At 51.4% G+C, this 19,725-nt stretch overlaps 1 protein-coding gene across 5 annotated transcripts; it reads right to left on the minus strand.

Annotated features, from left to right (window-relative positions):
- Positions 1-1,320: 1,320 nt before the first annotated feature.
- LOC108934126 (rho GTPase-activating protein 6-like) lies at positions 1,321-19,012 on the minus strand. 5 transcript variants are annotated; one of them, XM_029250920.1, is made up of 13 exons: positions 17,290-17,449; positions 16,185-16,323; positions 12,402-12,558; positions 10,582-10,650; positions 8,513-8,808; positions 7,228-7,426; positions 6,840-6,895; positions 6,551-6,701; positions 4,799-4,947; positions 4,365-4,541; positions 3,774-3,803; positions 3,381-3,693; positions 1,321-3,224 (listed from the first exon to the last, which is right to left on the minus strand). In XM_029250920.1, exons 3-13 carry the CDS (start codon positions 12,535-12,537, stop codon positions 2,959-2,961), a joined length of 1,842 nt encoding a protein of 613 aa, XP_029106753.1. In that variant the 5' UTR covers positions 12,538-12,558; positions 16,185-16,323; positions 17,290-17,449; the 3' UTR covers positions 1,321-2,958. The 5 variants fall into 5 exon arrangements, with proteins under 5 accessions (XP_029106753.1, XP_029106752.1, XP_029106754.1 ...); XM_029250919.1 differs by lacking the exons at positions 16,185-16,323; positions 17,290-17,449 and adding an exon at positions 18,779-19,012 and having other exon boundaries at positions 3,381-3,583; positions 3,715-3,803; XM_029250921.1 differs by lacking the exon at positions 16,185-16,323.
- Between the last annotated feature and the right edge of the window lie 713 nt (positions 19,013-19,725).

Below are 19,725 nucleotides of genomic sequence, written 5' to 3' on the forward strand. Positions count from 1 at the left end.
AGAGGATCACTTTAATACTGAAGTGATGAGTTTATTCTTAGATTTACAGAAAAGTTATAAATGTACAGTTTGTGCAGTTTGAAGTTTGTGCAAAGTATGATTGTTCAAGGTATTTGGGGAAAAAGATCAGAAATGGGAATTTGGGCAATGATGCCGAGTTGCTGTACTTTTTGTGAATTTTCACGTGTGTGTGTCCCCCTCAAACTGAAGGCATTTTTTTACGGCAAGAACTGCAAAGATACCATGAGAAGTTGTCGAAGGAGTAGATGCCGTGGATGCAGTGTAACTGACATGGGTGCTGAAGCCAGAATGTCGAAGGACCTGTGTCATCATTGAATAAAGACAAAGATGCAACTTTATGCTCTTCTGACTAACTGTGTGAGACTCTCTGTTGTTGCTGAGTCATTGTGACAGAAAACCTTGGATATAAAGAATGATTTGCAGTCTTCAAAGTGCCATGACCTGCTGTCACACACCAGCTGCAGTAGCTGGCAGTGTAACCCTTAACGCACTGATGTTGCAGAGGAGTGAGAGAGTGAGGGAGTGAGGGAGGATAGATTAGCTCCCCCTTCAGGGCTTCATACATTGATTGCTGAATAGGTTCCGGACCACTGGGGCCCTGCACTGGACAAGTGGTTGTATCAATGACCGTATTACCAGCTTTTCTATGCGTACAGCACTGCTTGAAAGTATGCAAAGCCTCGTGTCCCTTAGTTTTACCATGAAATGGCTATTTGCTGAGAGTCTTTCTTATGTGACATAATAGGTGTGTAATGACAAATTCCATATGTGGCTTTAGAGGAAATCGTGTGTGTAGTAGGAACGCAGAGGTAGTGCAGGTGCAAAAAGAAGTGAAGCCCAAGCTACTCAGGCTAAACAAACCATTTTAAGATTTAGATTTTATAAGTAATATTTTATACAAGAATAATGACCATCCCTGTAGGGTTCATACACTTCGAAGCGGTACTGCCTATGGTCAGACAGATGGTGCCCAGCAGTGTAAAGCACTGTACTCTCACTTTCCTGGTTGTTCTGCTGGCATGAAGTTTTTGCCTGCAGACCTTGAAATGAATGAAAGACGTTGCAGTGTGTTTCTGATGTGTGTGTTTAGAGCTCACTGAGCGGCAGCGAATGGCAGCCACACTGCTGCCCACATCGCTGCAACTTTTACAGGAAGTTCTGCTCACTGAACACTAGTCCCTAAAACATAGAGTAGTTCCTTCCCAGGCAGCCAAAGCGGAGCTTTATGTGACACTGGAAGGTGCGACCTATACAAGGTTTGTAAAACACCCATCTTACACACTATACTTGATCATCAGGGGTTTTTAGGGGGAGAAAAAAAAAAAAAAACAGATTTCATAACAATTTGCCCTTTGCCCAAAAGAGCTGCGTCATGCAGACGCCGACCAGCCAGTGTCCGGCTTTTTGCGACCGTCAGCTTTTTCATGTCCCCTTTTGCATTGCGACTAAAATTTAAGGACCAGCACCCTTTCCCAGAGACTGGATTCCTCCTAACATCCACTTCATGCGAAGTGTTCAACCGACCCATTGGAGTTGGTGTGGAGCCACTGAAACACGGTGCAGTTAAGAGTTTTTGTCCAAACGTGGGTATTATGTTCAAATCGAGCGTCGGATACAAGAATCGCCCTGCTGAGCGGAGCCCAAGTGGTTTGTTTGTCAGGGCCAGTGCAGGCCTTTCGAGTTCTGCATGTTTGGCCTTCCCACTCCCTCGTACAGGGCTCTGCTAAGGTGCTGCAATTCCCATGAACATCTCGAGTTACCTGAACAGCTGTGTATGGCACAGCGCTTGCAGGAGTTGGTCGATGTGCTCAGGGCCCAGAGGCACACGGCTGTGGATTCGAAGTAACGGCCCACGAAGAACTGCAGCGCACGGAGCTCTTAGGAGGAAAGCCGATCCGTTCGTACGGCGGAACAAAGGTTCCCTGCTGGAAGTGAGAACAATTCCTAGAAAATGTGATTTCTGAAGATGCCATTCAAACGTGAACAATGTTCATTCTGCTTAGGAGCAATACAGTGAGTTTACTGAGGTACGCAGTACAGGTAAACGCAGTTCACGTCTCAGCGGCAGAACCCAGGTTTCACGGCAAAATACAGTGTGAAATATGAACCGTTTTCATAACAACCGGCAAAGAGACCATCCGCTCCAGATGTAATAGGAATAACTGGGCAACAAAACCTGATGTCTCCGTTTGCACGTATCACCACGGTAACTGTACCGTAGTGCTGTGGGTTCTGCCTCCCCCTTGTGAATCGATGTACTCATTACAGTTGACCTGTGAGCTCAGCTTCTGGCTGCTCTCCTGGAACATCCCAGAGACCATCTGGGTCCTTCTACCTTTTCGCTTCATTTAGTTTCCTCTGTTGGACTGTAGTAGCTGCTGTGGGGAAAGAGGAATTTGTAAGGATGTAAACTGTGGCAGGAGGTGCTGCAACGGATTGCAAAGCCACAGGTTGTTGGTTCGAGCACATATGAGGAGTCCTGTGGCTGTACCCTTGTACCCCTCGTGAGGGAAAACTGATTCAGTAAAATGTCAAACTGCACACTTGGGTAAAATTACTAGTAGATTTTGGGTAAAGTTGTTGGCTAAGCGGTAAAACAAGTGGAAAGTGTACAAACGTAGTACTGTGTCAAAGCTACCGTGGGCAAGAGCAGGCGTGGGATGCGCTGTGCATGCAGTACACTGGTATCACCGTGTTCTTATCAAGTTTTATTGTGCACTGCCTGCAGTAAAAGACTCTGTCCTGGAAGATGTGACACAGCTGCAGGTGTCCGTAGTCCCACTATTGGTGAAACACTCTGCTTTATTATGATAAAGTGTGAAAAATTGCTTTGTGCAGAGTCAGTATCGGAAGGGACTGTTTGTGGGGCTACGGGCCTACGGGCCTACGGGCCTACGAGAGTTCCTAACGCTTTCGGCCCCGATGTTTGCCACTTGCTCACGCGAAGGGGTCAGCGGCAGCGGCCTTGCGGCTGAAAAAGTCCCAAAAGTTGGTGGACGACGGTTTGCCGTCATCCGCGGCGGAAGACGTCCGCTGCCTCGCCCTGGGCTCGTCCCCCAGGCTGAAGTGCACCGTCCTCCCCGCGACGGGGCTGCCGTCCTCCCTGTCCTCGCACTGCGGGCGCATGGAGGGCCGAGCCAGACTCAGGAGGTTGTGGTGGGAGTGGAACTGCCGCATCCGGGCGATGGATTTCTCGCTGGGGTCTGGGGTTTGGGAGGGAAGCGCAAGGACAGCGTGACGGTCGTGATCGATACCCCCGCAAAATGCGGCACCTCATCCAGGGACAGAGAAGACAGCACTCGGTTCGGATCCCTCCCCCGCTTCCCGATAACGGACTAGGACCGGTCCCCGCCACTCACGCTTCTGCATGCGATCGAGCCGCAGGGCGTCGAAGATGACGCCGCTGCTCGGGTCCGCCTCCGCCTGGGGCTCGGGGAAGCGTGTGGCCGTGCGCTCCGAAGGCGACGCATCTCCGCTCGACAGTCCCGCCGAGTCCAGAGATGCTTTGGTGGCCCGTCGTCCTGCAGCGTCGGCCTCTGAGGTCGAGGTCGGGTGACCTCCGCTGCGGAGGGAGAATCGTGGTGGGTGTGGGTCAGTTACACCCTTTTCTCCATCCACGTTCCGAATGTAACAACGAACATCGTGCGGCACGATTCTGTGAACGGAGAAGACCTGTGCTTGAGCTCGACACACCTGAGCTTCCTGCGAAGAAGGTACACAATGATGTCTGGGTCAGTCTGCAGGAGACTCACCAGCACCTCCTGCTGAAGTTCCACAGGAACCTGCAGAACCAGGAAGCGATGCCACAAAACGAGCTGTTAACGCCCCTCCAGCTGCCACGCGGAGACTCTCCTCCACTTCTGCCTCTCGTGTTTTGTCTCTCACATGAGGCTTTTTGAACTTTCCCCTTTTGCTCCCATCAGCACGTTAACGAAACGGGCAAGATGCCCTTCCGCCGGAACGGTTCTTCAACTTTACCGTGATTTGTACAGTGCTGTTTGCACAGCTGGGTATTCTTGCTGGACCAGTTCAAGGTAAATGCCTTGATCAAGAGGACTACAGCAGAAGTGTCACCGAAGGGATGACCTTCAAAGTACAAGACAGCGACTGCGACCGCCGCTACGCTGCAAAGTGCCCCCGTACCCGAAGAGGGACCGGCGAAGGTACGAGCCTCACGAACGACACGAGAATCGCTGGACCGACGTGCCTCGTTCTTCAACGCTCTGTCTGAGCTCGCGTGTAACGGAAACCGTTTTTGAAAGAAAAAAAAAAAGGCCACCGAGGGCACCTTTTGGTTGCAAACCCAGCATCCCTGGAGGCCCTGCTGCGTCTCAGCGTCTCACCACAAAGAGCTGCTTGTAGTTCCGGATGAGCTGCAGCGTGACGGAGATGACGGCCGAGCTGTCCTCCATGTCCGTGGCCTGGGGACTCGGGTCCTTCTCGGAACCCCGTTCCTTCTGCAGCAGGTTCGGTCCAAATATCACCGCAAGATTGGCCGCCGTCATCTTGTTACCCGGGATCTGTCAGGATGGCAAAATGTGGAGCGACACGATTGCAGAGGTTCATTCTGTCCCCGCAAGAGCACAGTTAGCCGTTCACCTCTCGGTGTTTTCGCACCCCTGTACTTTGGATATTTGGCCCATGCTTGGCCTTTCGACGTCATACATTGTAAGAAGATTACAAGAGAACGGGATTGCGCAGTATAGCAGTGTACAGCTATATATCTGTATCTACATATCTATACATAGGGGAGCAGGGGCACCGGGCAGGACCTGACCTCCTGCTTCTCGGGGTCCACGGTGTCCTGGGCGTGGGACTGCACCGTGTGCAGGAGCGTCAGCAGTCGCAGCAGAGTGTCGCAGTTGCACGGAGGCAGCAGGAAGAGCAGCAGCTGCAGGTACGAGAGCTGCTCGGGCCCCTTCAGGGCTGCACCGTGGGGGGGGGCACGAGAGAGCGCAGGGTTAGGGGTCGTAGGGGCAGTCGAGCTACGTGCTCTGCCGGCACGGACGGGAACGCGTGCAGGCGTCTCTCGCCTTGTGGGCTTCGTCCGTCCTCTGAAACGATCCAACGTTTGGCCAGTTCCCGCTGCGGGATGTTCTTACTTAACACCATTTCTTATGGAGAAAAATATTTGCCTCCTGCATAATTTAGAAACATAATGAGGTATTTTTTTACACGTCACAGTGACAGCACCGGCATTCGCCGTTTTATAACATTTGTAACGACAAGGATTGTTTCCTTCAATGTTATGCACAATAAAAGCATTCATAATAGCAACAAGTCTGCTCTTTTGGGTGTGACATCAGATTTCGCGGTTCGCCTCATGTTTGCTTTGCCGTTATGTTGAACGACTGCTCCGAACCGACTGCTGGGCACAGGACGTGTGTCGTGGGAACCGCTTACGAGGGACAGAGGACGTCTGTGTGCGTGCGTAAGACGGACGACAATGCTGTAATAAATTCATAAGCTACAAAATGGTCTGCATTTTGACAAGCTGCTACAGCGATTTTTCATGGTACAGAAAGAAAAATACTGCAACGGACACCCGTCGGCCAAAACGTTAAAACCACGTGTCTAATATCGCGTGGGTCCCCCTCGTGCCGCCGGAACGGCTCCGTGGCCCATCGGGGTGTCGACTCCGCAAGAGCTCTGAAGGTGCCCTGTGGCATCCGGCACGAAGACGTCGGGAGCAGGTCCTTCAAGGATCCGGGCTCCCCGGCCCCCCCGGCTCAGTTCTGACGCTCACGCGCCCTTTGTAGGCGCTGGACGGCAGAGCACAGGGGTCAGCCCCGTACGCAGGACGCTGCGATGCGCTGTGTGTTTGACTCCTTTCTGTCATGTCCAGCATTAAGGTTCTCAGCAATCTGCGCTACAGTGGCTCTTCTGTGGGATCGGAGCGGACGGACTAGCCTTCGCTCCCCACGCCCATCGGTGAGCCTCGAGCACCCACGACCCTGTCGCCGGTTCGCCGGTTCTCCTTCCTTAGACCACTTTCGGTAAGTACTGACCACTGCATACCGGGAACAGCCCGCAAGACCTGCCGTTTTGGAGATGCTCTGACCCAGTCGTGTTGCCATCGCAATTTGGCCCTTGTCAAAGCCGCTCAGATCCTTACACTTTGCCATTTTTCCCGCTTCCAGCAGATCAGACTCAAGAACTGACTGTTCACTTGCTGCCTAATATATCCCACCCCTTGGCCGGTACCGCTGTAACGAGGTAATCAGCGTTATTCACTTCACCCGTCGGTGGTTTTCATGTTGTGGCTCATCGGTGCAGAAACCATTACTTTGGAATTCGGAGAGAAGCACTCTCTGGATCCGCATAAATGTGTGAGAGGGAAGAGGAGAAAACTGTGCTCTGTATGCATTCCGAAATGCTCAGTTCACTCATTGTGCGGGCGAAGTAATATGGTGAAATAGCTGCACGACGTATAGGAGGAAAATGCGTAAAAATCCGAGAGCAGCGGAGGGGAAGGCTGAGCGAGGAGCTCGGAGAACCAAGCGGCGGAAAGAATCGGTGTGTTTCGCACCGTTAGCGTGGAGGAAGAGGGGGTAGAGCTCCCGGGGCAGCAGGGGGTCAGGCATGTCCCTCAGGAACTCCTTCAACAGGGCGGCCACATCGTGGACGCTGTGTTCCTCGTCCATGATGACGTCCGCACCCATGTCAAAGTCCTCGCGGAGCTGGAAAACACACACACACACACACACACCCATCGCAGGGGAGACTCAAAAGTGGGTCAAGGCGCGCCACTCGGATGCTGTTCTCAACCGGGGACACAGAGCGGAAGCGGCGTCATGGAAAGCAGCAGGGAAAGTAACCTGTCGGACTCTCTTCTTGGAGCTTCCCACGCGGAAAATACCGACGGTCCGCAGGCCTGCGGGGGCAGAGAGTCACAGGAGTCACGGGAGTCCCCGGACACACACACACACACACACACACACACACACACACACACACACACACACACACACGTTTCCCAGGTGCTGCTGCTCTTCAGTGGCCAGCTGATCATCCCCACAATATCGGAGATGAACATTTTATCACTACGTGAGCAGCGAACCAGGCTGCACTACAATAATAACAGTGAGGACACAAACGCGACATGCTGTGTGTTGTAAGCAGAGCACATTAGAAATAACATCTTGCTTTACCATCAATAAGACGAGTACCACAGCAAAGGAGAACGCAGCGATTGCAGCGACTCACCATGGGTCTCGATGTGCCTGCAGCAGAGGTCGACCACGCGTGGGACCTGCCTGTAGATGGGGTTCAGGCTCAGCTTGGCCTGGGTTCGGCCCGTGGCCCGCTTCCCGTCCAGCTCGTAGGGGTGCGAGAGCTGCAGCGCCTCCAGCAGGCGGGACTGACTCTCCACCAGGTCTGATATGCAGTCCACAGACAGGCCCCCCTGTTAGGGCGGGACATTTACTACAGTAATATGTGGGACGCATACAGTATAATTCCTCTGCTTCTCTCACTTATATTTATTCATTTAGCTGAAGATTTTCTCCAAAGCGACTCACAGCGTTAAGCTGCCTGCAATTATTTATTCAGCTGGGTGACTTGTACTAGGGTAAGCACCTTGCTCAAGGGTACCACAGCAGTCGGAGGGAACCGAACCTACAGCTGTTGGCCCTTCCTGTTAACCTCCGAGTTGTACAGCAGAGTACGGTACACGTACGGTACGTGACACGTTTATAGGACGCTCCGCTTGCTTCCGGAAGACACGCAGTCAAACTCTTGTCGAACGTACCCTTGTACATCTTCACTTATTCATTCATCGCACATTTTTTTGCTTCTTTGGATTTGTATTTTGTTTTCTTTCATTAGACCAGAAATGGATCTTTTGTGATATAGCAAAGTCCTAAAATATTTGTACATTTTCCTGCTGCTTTTCTCCAAAGAGATTTATACTGCTAAGGTACCTACAGTTATTTACCCATTTATACAACTGGGTAATTTTATTGGAGCAATTCTTCGGGTAAACACATTGCTCAAGGGTTCTACAGCCGGAGGTGGGATTTGAACCCGCGACCTTCGGGTCCAAAGGCAGCTCCTCTGACCACTGAAGCGCTAAACTATCATTTTTCTGCTTGCATGTGTTTACCTTTAGTTTGGTTCAGTTTCATATGTCCTCAGCAGCAATTTCCCAAGGAGAAACTGAACATTTTTCCCCTAAAGTGCAGTAGATGTATATCTTTGTGTGTCGTCAAGAATGAACGAACACACACACAGAGAGGCTGAAGCCGCTCGTCACAGGGCATGAGGCTGGAGGGGGAGGGTACCCAGCCAGGACGGGATGCCAGTCCGTCACAGGGCACCCCAAGCAGGGCTTGAACCCCAGACCCACCGGGGAGCAGGACTCGGCCAAACCCGCTGCACCGCCGCACCCCCCTTCTGTCGAGAACCGAAAGCCCAGACGTCTGTGTCAGCTGCCTGGTGTGAACCTATGGGCCCCAGTGATCTACTGCTCTACGCTCATGTGGGGTCCTACCCTGCGGTGGGACCAGAAGGTGCTGTCCAGGATGGTGGGCTGGAGCGGCTTGCTGGGGCCGCCAGAGGTGGGACAGGGGGGGCCGCTGCTGGCGTGCGGCCGTTGTTGCCGTTGTTGTTGTTGTTGTTGTTGTTGTTGTTGTTGCTGCTGTTTCTCGGCTCGGAAGTGCAGCACGCTGGCCTCCAGGTCCAAGCAATCTCGCCGACTCTCCTTCAGCGCATCCTGCCGCTGTCTGTGCGCCCGGTCATTGGCGATCACCTGGGCCAGCGGGATGCCAAAGGCCTTGGGCACTGCCTCTGGGGAGGACATTGAGCGCGAGGGGTCAGCACACAGCCTCGCTCGCGTTGCCTGCATTCGGACTCCTCTCGCTGCTATTTTTTCAGTCCAACCGCCCTACAGCTGTGCCAGTTTCTTCACTGGGTGGGTATTTTACTGGAGCAATTCAGGTTAAGGACCTTGTTTAGTGGCACCACAAGAACCTCTGCTAGGGACAGCAGCCTTCAGTAACCATCATACTGCGTTCTTTCCATCTTTTCATTCTTTCTGGCCTGAAACTGCAGACCCGGTCCGAAGGCGGGATGAATATCCTTTTTCAAGCCCCCAAAGTGTCAGAGCTCTTTATTGGTCCCAGGCAGGTTCAGTGAGACGAAGCTGAGGACACCTGAGGCTTTATGAACCCTACTGCTGACAGACATATTTAGCCACAAAATCCAATGTCCATGTCCCAACATCTAATCTAATTTTGCTGCTGGATGTTGGACAAGAGGAGGTTAGGGAGGGAATCCAATTAGTGACCCACAGGCTCCGCCTACTAAGCCTCTTAAAGCACACGTATAGCTGTTGTCACGTCTGAGGTCCACAAAACACCAACACAGGCCGGCAAATGACCGTACAGTGACCCAACCTCGACGTCCATCGTGTGTCACAGCATTGGACGATTCCCGTATTTCCCATCGGGCAGAACGGCTCATTCGTCACCGGTGCCGGCCTCACGGGCTTCGACCAGCAGTGTTGCAGCAAGAGCCGAGAAAGTTTACACATTTTACCATTCACAAAGTTTACAAACAACCTGGGTGCAGGTGCAGCATGGACCGACGCGAGGACGTACGTCCCGCATGCACGCTGGTGAACCCACACGTGCCGGGTTAAACCCGTTGGGCGTCGGGCTACAGGCTGCGTCAGCTCAAAGGAAGAACCAGGCAGCGCAGGTCACATGCTGGGCTACAGGAGTACTCTGGTGGCCATGCCAAGACCCGTCTTTCTTCGTGCGTGCATCATGTGTAACACAAGAGGTCACGGTGAGCATCAAAGCAGAGTGAGTTTCCTATGCAAAATCAAATAATTAATCGAATGAGTCCTGCACAGATTTGTGTTCTTCACCACCATCATTTTTTGCTCAGTCTTAACCGCATGCATCAAGCCCTGTCCATATGTCCGCTACAAGCGCGAACTGAGATCAGCGGCAGGAAGAGCAGCGGAACCCATGTGACAGGTGGCAACACTGGAATATAAATCCCTTCACAGATGGCTGTCAGAAGCGAGCTCCTGGTGAAGTCCACGACAAGATCTCCAATGTTCTCCTGCACTAAGTCCCATCTACTTAAAAGCCAAGGGGATTTGGCCAGACCTGGTGGCACCTAGAAAACGCTCCTTAAACAGAATCTGAGGAGTCCAAAGAGCTGCTTCAGGACATCGTGTGCCTGTTACTGATCACTAGCAATGCTAGCAATGTCCTCGCACCGCTCCTTCTGTATTCACAGAAATAGATGAACAAACAACGGGCTCAAACACGCAAAAATATTGGGCAAGGCTCAGTAACAGGAACAGGCCTGGACGGCTCTGCTCGGCAGGTTTTCCGCTTGTTCTCGCACAGCCAGAAAAGTGAAAAGTGCAAGGAAATGTGTTAAAAGAGAACACATTGTTGAATCGGGTTGTTCGTCCCTCCGCTGGAAGACAGACCTCCTGGACTTGCCGAGCAGGACTCTTGCCGAGCAGCGCTGGCCCGACCGCCGAGCGTCCTAAGTAAAGGGCTGGGCAAGGATGGTCATGGCGGCGCATTGGGAGCCTACCTCTTTCCTTCTTCTCTTTGGAGAAGGAGTCGAACCTCCTGCGCAGGGACTTCCTCCTCTTGCGAGTCTCTAGAGAGAAAAGAAAGACACCTTGATGAGGACTTGTACAGTACATTTGAAAAGAGCCTCTTTCTTCATAGTGCTCACACATCATTACCAAAATCACGGAGTCTCTTAGAAAGAGGGGCTAGATAAAATACCAGCGTCACACCTGAAGGAACATCGATTCGCTTTATGTGAACGCAGCAGATGAGATCGAACGCAATACCGGCGTAACCTGCGGCTCAGCCAGCGAGCGCCATGTGAGCTCCTCGCCGTTAAACCGTACTCTGTTTTTGTGCTGCCACTAATTCAGGCACATTCTTTGCCTCTTGAAACGCAGCTGGACTTTTGCCTGGGTGCCGCTGACCCGATTCTCAGCCCGGCTCGCACTTCTGCTCGTAAGGACGTCGAAATGAACGTCAAAAATAAACGAGGATTAACCCTTCGCAGACGTTTAATCAGGTCAAATTCCCATGAGTGCAGGAAGGCAAAGGCTTGTTTTCATGGTCACCACACCTCCTTCCATGACACACGTGGCACCGCGAGTTACTCTCTCGACAGCGATCAGCCGGTGGGCCTGGGTTGAGACAAGTAGCCGGAGAGAGAGGAACCCAGAGAATGGGGTGGGACGGTTTCCAAGATGGAGAAAAACAGAGGGAGGGAAAGAGGGAGAAAAGTTGCCCTCACCCTCAGCTCATGACATTTAAAAAGGCTGAGAGGACATGTAGGAAAGTGAGAAAGAGATAGACAAACGAAACAAAATCTTTGTGAGAAAACCTCACGGACTCTGCTGGATGCGTGCCACTTCCGAGCAGAAAGAGGTACCCCGCCAAAGCCCTAGGACGGGCTGTCCCTGCGATCCGTCCCGCCCAGGAGACGTGTCTCTACAAACGGCCACCCACATGAGCTCTTGAGCACCGAAGGGCTCCGTCACACGTTTTCTCAAGAGCTCAGCAACTTTTCTGCTGACCCCACATTTGAAGACAGACAAGAATGTGTGTTGGGGGGGTCCTGTGACTCTGTGATGTGGAGCATGCTGCTTCTCACACACATCTCTAGAAAAAGGCACTTAAACTGATGAAGACCCCTGACGGCTGACAGACCCGCAGATAAAAGGTTAAAGATGGACAAGAAAGACTTTGGGCAAACAGCTAAAGTATCTGTTGACGTCTACAAAGGACACGCATGTCAAGTGCTGAAGATCATTGATTACTGCTCACTGGAGATGAAGAAGATTTAGGGAAAACAGGAAGTTCAGCGCAGCACTGGTGCCTCACAGCTCACGGCTGCTGGGTTTGGACACGGATGTAAATGCGGCTCAGTCCGCGTCCATTCGGCTTTCTTCCGGACGCTCCAGTTTCGTCCCGCAGTCCGAAGACGTGTTTCAGGTAAACCGGTGACTCATTTAGCGGAGTGTGTGCATCAATGTGTGTGTCCTGTCCAGGGTGTACTCCCTGCCTCAGACCCCACCCTTCGAGATAGGCTCCGAACGCTGCAACCCCACATTGGACAAGCGGTTAACGATCAGGACAACGATAACGAATGAAAGTTCACTCAGAGACGAGGACTTAAGAAATGGCACGAAAGGCCAAGAGATGAAAGGAAAGTCGTTTCCTTACATTATACACAGTCGAATTTACACACCGATCCAATCGCTTCTCATGGGCTTTATGGATGCGTGCAATGAAACGCAGAGGGACTCGGAGCGAGAGGCAGCAGTGCCGTCGCTCTCTGCGGACCGTGTTGAGTCTGCGGCGGCGGCGGCGGCGGCGACTTACCTCTGGGAACGGAGACCTTGCAGTCGAGTTCCCTCTCCTCCAGGTGCCAGCAGGCCACCTCCCGCAGGCGGGCGCGCTCAAGCTCCGACAGGCTCTGGATGGGCACAGGCCTCAGCTTCACGCTGTGCGCCAGCATGGCGGCCCCGTGGCGCTGGTTCTGGGTGAGGGGACATCGGAAACGCCCACACGGTCTCATTTGCAGCTTCAACAGCTTCGACACGTTTCCACTGAGCTCTCCAAACACCGTTCACGCGGTGCTTTCCCTCCCACCTGGGAGAGCAGAAGGGCGGAGAGAGCTCATCTGAGGATACTCCTGGCATTAGAAACCCTGAACCTACCATCAGTGGCATCCAGTTCTCTCACCGGGTCCCACTTCAGGAACCTCACCGTGACCACACGAGCAGCTCGATGCCAAAGTGTGCAGCAGTGCCTGAACCGAGCAAAGGATCACCTGATGGACGGGTCCGATGGCACCGATGGGCGGCACACGCATCCCAGCGTAATGGCATTAGAAAGGAGACAAAGCCAGGTCCACACCGCAGAGTAATTGTGTCTGAAGGGAGCCCAGAGAACGCGTGATCTCTCTAAATCCCCAGGCGTGGAAATGGGGCAGGAGGTGGAGATGCTCCGTCCCTCCCTTCTCACGCGTCTCACGCTTCCAAAACCCGAAAGGCCCGTCTCTATCAAGGAAGATCCAACTGGCCCGGAGAGGCCCAGACTCGCTCCTTTATTTTTATTGCGGCTCTTAACCTCTCGTGTCATTCCGAGAAAAGAGCCGCAAGAGGGTCCCCGTCCCCTCCTTCGTGTTCACGTTGGTTTCCGCTACGAGAGGGCAGGGCGCTCCAGCGACCTTTTGTCGCTGCTTGTTTTACACCGGCCAGGGTAATGAGGAGAGCGGTGCTGGCAGATTGCAACCGCAGCCCATGTCTCCGCGGCCGCTCTCAGTACCTTTCAAAAGACTCAAGTTCACCGGCCGGGGTCTCGCCAGACGTTCGTGAAGCCGAACAATGAGCCGAAAAAAGCGAAGGCGCAACATCCCCTCTTGTTGTTGTGCTCTCAAGGCCGAATGCATTAAACTCCGAGGGTCTTGCGAACGTGGAGCCCCTGGGAATTGGGCTGGAGCTGAAAACAACTGTTTTGAAGCCAAAGACTTATTGCTCACATGAGCCATAGGACAGGGAACTACCTGAGGCCTATGAATGCTACTCCACTTATTCAGAAAAATTAGGAAATTTCGCAAAATACAGGTTGTCTACAAACAAACACGTGTGTCTTGCCTGCGTACGAGAGGAGAAGTGGAGGCCGCGGGACCGGAGGAGCCGTGTTCCAGCCAGGGAGAGTGCGTGAAAGAAAAAGCACAGCGTGTAGAGGAACACAACTCAGAGGGCCACTCGGCGGGTTTCGCTGCCTCTCCGGCAGGATGAAAGCGACTCTCGATAGTAACCAGCGATTAAAATCACCGAATTCCTGCACTTCCCACAAAGATCCCGATAAGGGCGATGATTGCAGTAAAATTGCAGTAGTTCATTCTTTTCATTGCCAGTGGAAGCAAACATCACATTCGCCGTCAAATAAATAGCTCAATATACATTTGGGATATTAAATAAATATTAAAGCATCAACAGGAAGGACCGTAATGCTATGTAGTTATAGTCTATGATTACAGTATTGCCATAATTTGTTCTGATTTACTTTTATTACAGTACAGCTAATATTTGCTCTTCTACATTTTTTGTTCCAAGATTTATTATCCTGCTCAACCTCTAATGCCTCTTCTCTCTTATATAATATTACTGATTCACATGTACGGGGGTGTGGTGGCGGTGCAGCGGGTTTGGCCACTTCCTGCTCTTTGATGGGTCTGGGGTTTGAATCCCGCTTGGAGTGCCCTGCGACGGACTGCCGTCCCATCCTGGGTGCGTCCCCTCCCCCTCCAGCCTTGCACCCCGTGTTGCCGGGTTAGGCTCCGGCTCCCCGCAACCCCATTTGGGGCGGGCGGTTTCAGACTGTGTGTGTGTGTGTGTGTGTGTGTGTGTGATTTGCATGTAGGTCCTAGTCCTAGATGGACAGCTTTCTTCAGAGGAAAGGTGTGTTTAGTGATGTTATTTACTGTACAATGTGCAGTATGTGCTTCTCATTGGCTCCGCTCATTCTGTTTCCCCCCCTTCTCTAGACGCAGAGAGCTGGAAAAAAAACACACAAGCATGCCTAAGACATGAGGGTAGTCTTCAGACCCTACGAGAGGAACGAGCAAGTTTTCCATATAAGCAACTATATCTGAATGTGTGTGAATATGTGTTGGATGCAGACAGAAGTTTGTAAAGGAATCCCAGAGCCTCTGCAATATGTTACCCGAAAAATAAGCGTGATACCAAACACATGTGACGGTTGCCAGCAGCAACAATGAAACCTTTGCAACAGTGCAAGGTGGAGCATTTGCTGAACGTTGAACGCTTATTTTTACAGCCACAATAACCTCTAAGCACGATCATATGTTGCTTATTACTTTATAATATGTGAGATATGATAAGACAGAGAAAATAAGCTATCCTTGCATTATCCTTGCACTGGATTCAATATTGAGATCTGTGTATCACTGAGCTCGTGGTATTACAGGTTTTTTTCCTTTCCCAGGAACAATATTAAGGATCAGGACCCATCCTAGAAAAACAACTTTCACACCATGACTGCGTTAGCAAAAGCAATATGAGCACAGTTAGCAGGTTCTTCCCAAAGCGGGCTCGACGGAGGGCTGGAATCTACCGGAGGGCCTCCTTAGTCTAGGAACGGTGGACACGTGACCGTCCACAACAGTCCCATTTCTGTAATCCCTACAGGACACCGGTGTCTGTCCACTGTGGCCTGACTCCTGCAACACACTCAAAATTCAGCGTGTGTCCAGTCCAGCTCCAATACTATGATCCACACCGGACTCAGCCCAGTTCACTGCCACAGTCTCCGCTGAAAACTCTGTGACTGTGCAGCAGAGACTTGTCTGCCAAGAGCCAACAGGTTTCAAGGGTCCAAATCTGACAATATTTCCAGCACAAATACCTGGTTGTCAACACACCGGCAAAAAAAGAAAAAGTTTATTTTTAAATATTCCTAAAGCAACACAGTGTGCAGTTCAGCAGTAAAGTAAAAAGTAGCCACGTAAGTCAAAATACTACTGTTAAGCAGGTGAATTAAATCACTGTGGGGTCAAGTGCTCAAACAGTGTCAGTCCTGAGGATGGAGCAGAGCGGAGCAGAGCAGAGCGGAGCACATTAAATCACCGTCCAGGTTTGCAATACCATGGAGTAATAAAGTCCACTGCTCTTCCGTTGTGCCGCTGTAAATTTCATTCAGTGTACAGTATATTGTAACGATCCGGCTAAGCTAATGAGTTAGCCCAGATCCTCATGTGGATTCCAGAAAGGCGTAAAATTATATAAATCCAGATGGACACGGACAAAAGGAAGCTCTTCTTTTTAATATCTTGTGGGCAACTATGGATGACATATTTCACACAGCTGTCCTTACAATAAAATAAACAACATTAAAGTAATCTCCAAAACGTGCGAGGCACAAAAGGTGTACACGGCCAAGTATATCAGCCTGCGCGCCCGGGAGCGAGCATCGAGGGGGCGGAGCAACCCCTTAGTCTCCACCATGATACGTCATCATTACAATATGCGAAGGAAAAGAAAATGTTAGAAATACAAAAATAAATCCTGGCTGAGTGGAACAAGGGAGCAATATCAAGAGTGAAACATACTTTAGACATGAGAGCCGCTCTCTTACCGGATTCCTTCCCGCTCTGCTCCGCTCCGCTCTCTACCTCTTCACGCTCATAGCATCAGCACCACAAAGGCGCCATCGTGTCTCTCAGTGTCTCCATCACTTCGAGAAGAACTGCTGGAAACTCCTTTCACGGGTGGCTCTTTGCAACGAAAGCATCAAGCCAAAGTTGTGTTGGTGAGCAATAATAATGAACAGGCTTTAATGGAGCCATGATGAAGCAAAAACTCAAAGAAGTGTCTTCAGGCACAATATATGGTTGTGTGTGTTGTGTGAAATGTTTCACTAAACTTTCTCAGGACTGTATCTCTGCGCAGCTGCTTTCATCACTGGTTTTACTTTAACTTCTTTCCCGAAATGGCTGAATTACATCCAGTTCCACCCTTATTTTCTAATTGCCCTTGTCATATCTGAGTAAAGCACCCTGGTAAACTGGACATGTGGCTGCTGGAAGTGCTATGTGGAGCAGGAGGCCTGAGAAACTTCTGGATTACAGTACAGGCTGTCAGTGGGGGGGAGACAGAAATAAGCACAAATCAATAACCAGGAGGTCACATGTCTCCTTATTAATAACGATTATTAGGCGTTAGTAAGGCTTATAGTGATTAACGTGGGTTAATAATGATTAATAAGGGTTAATAACAGTTAATAAGGGAGTTTCCTTACAACTGCGCTCACAGCACCAACAACATTTCTATAAAAATGTGTATATTTTCTACCGTTTTTGCATGAGGATTTAAAACAATCCCTGGAAGCGCTTCTCTGGGAGACGTTTATTATAACACACACACACACACACACACACACACACACACACACACACACACACACACACAGAGAGACAGAGACAGAGTGCGACGGCCGGGTGTCGCCACCAGCAATAAAACGTTTACTCCGGTCTGTGAACACTGCAGGAAAGTAAAGATAGTAAAGTGCCCAGATTTACCCCCCCACTCCGAGCACTAGTTCTGCCACATTTACTGTAACCCTCAGTGTTCAGTACCTGTTCAGTACCTGTTCAGTACCTGCTCAGTCCCGCCCGGTGCTCTAGCTACTGCGCCCCCTGCTGGCGGCCCGTACCGACCGAGGACGAGGTAAAGTACCGCACCTGGTAACGCGCAGCGCTTCACGCAGCGCCGGGAACCGCGGAGTCGCTCGCGAGTCCTGCTGCCATCGCGCGCCAGACCCAGCGCGAGATCCGGCGGCTCCTCGTCTGCGCACCACAGACCGAAGCGCCGCGCGATCCGCCGAGGACACCGAACGGACGGGGGTCCTGGCGGGCGGGGCCGCCTCGCAGCTCGAGCGCAGGTTGGCCACGCCCCCCGCAGCCCTCTCGTCACGGTGCGGCTCAGGGCTTAGCCCCGCCCCTCTACGTTCGCCCCGCCCACCAGGCTCGCGCCTGCGCCTCCGCAGCCGGGGAATAACGCCGGTTGGAGGCGCTGCGTTCGCACCCGAAAGTGGCGGGTTCGAATCCCGCCTTCAGCTGTGGTACAGCTGAGAAGCGCCTAAGTTGCTGTGCAAGAAGGATACACGACGTAACTAAGCTGAACGTTATTTCCACAAAATCATGCCAACAGCAGAGATAAACCAGCCAAAGTGTGTTGGAGAAGAAGCTCTGAACACTTTGCTGCAGGATTATTATTATATCCTAAACCGATGCTGTGCTGGGTTCCACCCTCGTGGCTGAGGGTCCGAGACCGGTGGGCCACCGGACCCCACATCAGACTAACTGATGTGTGTGTGTGTGTGTGTGTGTGTGTGTGTGTGTGTGTGTGTGTGTGTGTGTGTGTGTGTGTGTGTGTGTGTGTGTGACCCTTTCAAGAGGTTCTCTTTAAGAGTAGTGCAGTAAGGAGTAAGTGCACTTGGAGTAATGCAGTGTTTGGGGGTCCTTCCTGTAGTTTCAAGCTCAAGTTTCAAGTTCATTGTCATAGATACAAGTACCACATAGAAGTATCATGAAATTCTTCCCGAATGCTTCTTCGCAGACTATGGGCAAAGACAGAGACGACAGAAATACTGCACGAATAAAACAATGACAATGACAGTGAGTAGTGCAACAGCAATAGCAATAAATAATGGTAACAGTAGTAACAATAATGCCAGTTGACAGTCAGAGAACTCAGAAGGAGAGAATGAGAATGAGAATGAGAATGAGAATGCTTAAGTGACAGTGTAATTTACCAATGTGCCTGCGTGGAGCAAAGTCCCTGATCGAATCCTCTCCCCTGCTGCAAGGCACTTACCCTGAAAGGGTCCACATCAACTTAGTACTTGAAGTCGTCCTGGGCAAAGGTGGTGAGCTAAGTAATAATAATAATAATAACAATAACGTCTAGGACTTACAAGGAGCCAGGAGCTTCCTACTCTGTTTCAAACTGCAAAATTTCCCACTTTTCCTAACACTTGACCTTTAACCTTAACCCTAACCCTAAACCCTAACCGTAACCCTGACTCTGTAAGCATTTAGCAAAAGTTGATAGATGTACGTAAGACTAGTCATTATCTTTGCCATGTCTGATAGAGAAAAACTGAAAGAAAAAAAAACACTGAATCTAAAATGTGGGAACTATTTTAAAGTAACATATTATAAAACTTACTCTTTGACAGGAATCGCTGCGGAAGGTCCTCCAAGCCACTTTCTTCGCATTGTAGAAGTAGTCCATCGCACGAGGTCTTCGCACCCAAGAGACGGAGACGGCCTGAAGAACGAGAGCTCGGCCTCAGCCCGAGACACCCGCGGGAGCTCTGGCACGAAGTACAAGCGGAGCTACGGGAAGGAACCGCGCTGTGCGGCGCGGAACACGGGCACTGGGACAGGACGGCGCTTTGCATCCTCTCTCTCACCCTCTCGCTCGGCACAGTATCTGCCAGCTCGAAGAGATTCCCCGAGGTCCCTCGCAGGAAAAAGTCATTTCCGGAAGCGCTCATTAGCGAGTTTTCATGCAGAGATTTCCCAGACAGGACATTCCCCCACAAACGCCACACGGGTCCAGAGGACAGCCTGCGGGGGCCACGCCAGGCCGCGGTCCGGGGCTTCGGAGGCGCTAATGCCTGGGGAGACTCGTATCGTCCCCGAGGTGTGTATCTCGGTACCTGACGTCACATCCGTACTGTATTCAGCGATGAGTAAGAAGTACAAGGATTACTAGCGAACCGAATCACCTCTGGCACCAGTCTGCACAAAGTCTCTACTGTATGTTCTGAGCTCCACGAAGCTGAAATTTACGGTACGATTGGTAGGGATTTTGGAAACGAAAAATCCTGCAAAAACCCGGAACAGCGTGCACAAAACTTGGATCCCCGAGCGATGGGATAAATGTAACGCAACCTTACGAGTCCTCTTTCTCTCGGTTTCCCGCATTCGTACGTTTACGTTTGAAGGAAGCCGGACGATGCCTTCAACCCAACCGCTGTCGATTGGCTGCTGTTGACCCGGGAGGCTGAGCAGGTGTCTCCAGAGTCACTGGCCTCATCGATGGTTCCTCCACGTGGTCACACAACAGAGCTCATGTTAGACAATCCAGCTCGTTCGCTGATGTCACAA

The sequence above is a fragment of the Scleropages formosus genome, chromosome 4 (genome assembly GCF_900964775.1).
Source record: "Scleropages formosus chromosome 4, fSclFor1.1, whole genome shotgun sequence".
Lineage (NCBI taxonomy): Eukaryota > Metazoa > Chordata > Actinopteri > Osteoglossiformes > Osteoglossidae > Scleropages > Scleropages formosus.